At 36.7% G+C, this 3300-nt stretch overlaps 1 protein-coding gene across 1 annotated transcript; it reads left to right on the top strand.

Moving 5' to 3' along the window:
- Positions 1 to 228: 228 nt before the first annotated feature.
- LOC121965063 (macrophage mannose receptor 1-like) lies at positions 229 to 2819 on the top strand (the record flags this gene model as incomplete). Its single annotated transcript, XM_042515231.1, has 8 exons — positions 229 to 301; positions 424 to 577; positions 782 to 820; positions 1604 to 1767; positions 1880 to 1947; positions 2163 to 2263; positions 2380 to 2525; positions 2714 to 2819. Coding segments are annotated over 8 exons (851 nt in total), but the record flags the coding sequence as incomplete, so codon positions are not given.
- Between the last annotated feature and the right edge of the window lie 481 nt (positions 2820 to 3300).

Genomic DNA, 3300 nt, shown 5'->3' with positions numbered 1-3300 from the left:
GAGCTCTGTTACAGCATAAAGAGCACAAGGAATTTATGAAACTCCTTTATTTATTTATTTTGGTACCTAAGACTTGGCATTTTGTATTTGGTTCCAACTTGGATGAGTTTTGATTCCCAACCATAGCACTGGGGAAGTGCTTCTACAGATGACCTTTGAGAGGTCAGAAGAAGTTTTTATACTTAAATCAATCCTATATTCACATTATATAATAATTGTTTATTACAGCTATGGCCCAACCTGGATTGGACTTAGTGCCCCTGACCCAGTCACCGGTTATGTATGGAGTGATGGATCCCCAGTGAGTTAACATTTTGCTACTTTAATAGTTGAAGTCAATCATTTTAAGCTTAGTAAACTCAATCAAATAGACCATAAATATATTACATAAACCACTGCTTTATCAATTGCTTTTGTTTACAGCTGCAGTTCCTACACTGGGAAAATGGAGAGCCAGACAATAAAAATAATTTGGAATCTTGCGTTGTATTTGATAGTGGTAGGCAATCTGCAAGTGGCTCTTGGAAAGATCTGCACTGTGAGAAGTACAAACAATGGGTGTGCCAGATCCCTGCAGGTAAAATTAGTGTTTAAAACAGTTTCTTTCTCTCTTGCTTGATTTTTTTCAAAGAAGATTATGTCACCCCTTGTTGTAGGTTACATAAGCAGATTTGTTCTTCCGACAGTGTTCTCCTGTTTTTTTCAAAAGGGGAATTTTTTTAACTTGGTGCTACCATCTATCACTTCAGCGCTCTATTCACTTAATTTTTCTCTGTTACAGGAGTTTCGCCAAAGCAGCCTCCCACCCCTGTTGCTCCTGGTAAGTGTGCCATTGTCTATGTAACCTAGAAGAACACATTGCGAATAGCCTAAATCTTTTTTAGTAGTTCCCAAAGGATTTTCTGAGACTGTTGTGGTGGACCTCAGACCCTCTTGGGGCATCCTGGAGAAGCTAAAAATGTCGAAACTGATTACAGTGCGATGGGCCAGCACAGACTAGGTAATTAATGGGAACCACTGTCTATTGCGTGGTTTAAATTTGCTGCTGCCGTTAGTTCACTGTCTTCTCTCTTTAACATCTGGTTTACCACACTAGCAACATGTACCTACATTTAACCAACAGACTTCATACACCAAAAACCAGAGTCTACAGTCATGCTGACGGTTTTGTGAGGCAATACTTAAGCTAAATGCTTACATTAAAATACTAAAACAATCATGGTGACGATACTTGGACAAAACATGTTGATATTACATAGATATGTTTATTGTGTTCACCATCTTTGTCCAGAGTGTTTCAACCAGCAAAAATGTGCTAATTTGTGGTGAATACTGTACAAATAAGGTCAGTGGGAATGTCAGTGAACTACTTTTGACCTGATGGTGGCACTGCATGAAAATTGAAGACACTACAAACTTTTACAAGTGATTCTGAAAGGGACATAACGGTGTGTACCAAATTTTATGACAAGCCAAAAAAATTGCAGAGACATTTCAAATCATCTGAATAAATGGCTAATGGCTAAAAAGCAAAAACATAAACAAAAAAATCTGAATGTACTCATCTACTGTAATATGTTACATATTGCTGACATGTTTTCAGACTACAATAAGACCTCAGACGGGTGGATAGAATGGAGCGGGTCTCAGTATTATTACAACAGGGATGTCATGGTAATGGAGGAAGCTCGTCGCTTCTGCCAAATGAAGCATGGTGACTTAGTAACTATAAACAGTGAAGCTGAAAATGTCTTCTTATGGAAATGGGTGAGAAATGACATTTGTACTTCATTACTAGCATTGCAGTCGTATTTAAGATCAAATATATTGCCATGTAAGCTCTGCTGATTTTACTGTGGGCCTGGGTCTGTGTGTGCAGATTTCCAAAACTTATGGAGAGAGGTCTTTATGGATCGGCCTGGATGTAGATCTTGATGGAACATATAGGTGAGTATGAATTCAATAATGAATACTGGATGAAATAAAAATCAGAAAAGAAGTCAAAGAAAAAGAAGAGACCATTGAATCTTTGTTTTAAATATAAACTGTGGCAAATTTGGCTTGATACCAGTGATGCTGTTTTTTAGTCAAATTTAATCATGGTCAGTATCATTATTGTATCACTAATTTTATTGTGTATGATCTTTTTGTGTTTCAAAAAGTTGGATGGATGGTTCTCCAGTGGTTTTTGAAAGGTGGGATGAAAATCAACCTAATTTCCTACGCAATGATGAGAATTGCGCTTTCATGAATGGATTCATGGGTGAGTATTTTTATATAATGACTGTTATCAAGAATAATCTGAGCTTGATCAGTAAATGTAAAAATAGATATTGTTTTTGCTGAACTATTTATCAAAGGTTATGGGTTGGCTTACAGGCTTCTGGCATGTTCAAAATTGTGGGTATGAGATCTGTTCTATTTGTAAACGCAGTGGCACACCACATGCCAACGCCACTATAGCACCAACAGCTCCTCCTCCAAAAGGTGGCTGTCTGCAAAACTGGGAAAAAATAGACTCAAAGGTCAGAGGTCACTTTTAATTTTTATAGTTTGACAGCATGGGGATAGAATTGATGTTGCATGAATTTAACCCTCAATACAAAAAAGTAGACACCTATTTTTGAACTTTAAAATATGCCAAACAAGTAAATAAATAAGCTAAAGTGGTTTTCAGAGGTATCACACAAAGCTGTTGATTTTTCACCAATAGTGTTACAGAATCATTAACAGCCAGAAGGAGACGTGGTTTGGAGCGAGGACACAATGCAAATCAATTGGTGGAAATCTGGCCTCAATCCCCTCAAGAGATGTTCAAGGTGTGTTTTATGTGTTGTTGTTTTCTTTTGTTTGTTTGTTCATTTGTGTCCCAGTTATATTCCAGAGAGATGCATATTATGCATATTTCTTGAAAATGTAAATTTCTGCTGGGTGTACAGATAATGTATATAGGTCTTAGTTATTAAACAAAGTTGTTGGCATTAACAAAAGACTCAGCTATTTTACTTATGCAGAAAGCATAAATTATTTAAACATAGCAAAGTACAGCTTTAAATGTCATATACCAAGTACCAGGCTTTTTTCACTTCCCATGGATGGTAGATGCTACAATCAACTCAAAGTGTCTGCTTAGTTGCAATGCGGAGTTGCAGAGGTTAGATTTCAAACTTGCAAACTGAACGGTAAAATATGTATTTCACAGTTGAAAAGACTGACTTTGCATCATTCTAAAGACAGACAAATTGTTATGATGCAAAGCTGGTTAAAACTGTCAAAGTATCCCTTAATGTTTTGTTTGGT

Source organism: Plectropomus leopardus, unplaced genomic scaffold (assembly GCF_008729295.1).
Source record: "Plectropomus leopardus isolate mb unplaced genomic scaffold, YSFRI_Pleo_2.0 unplaced_scaffold18452, whole genome shotgun sequence".
Lineage (NCBI taxonomy): Eukaryota > Metazoa > Chordata > Actinopteri > Perciformes > Serranidae > Plectropomus > Plectropomus leopardus.
Note: the sequence above shows the minus strand (reverse complement) of the source record. Positions and strands in the feature narration are given on the sequence as shown.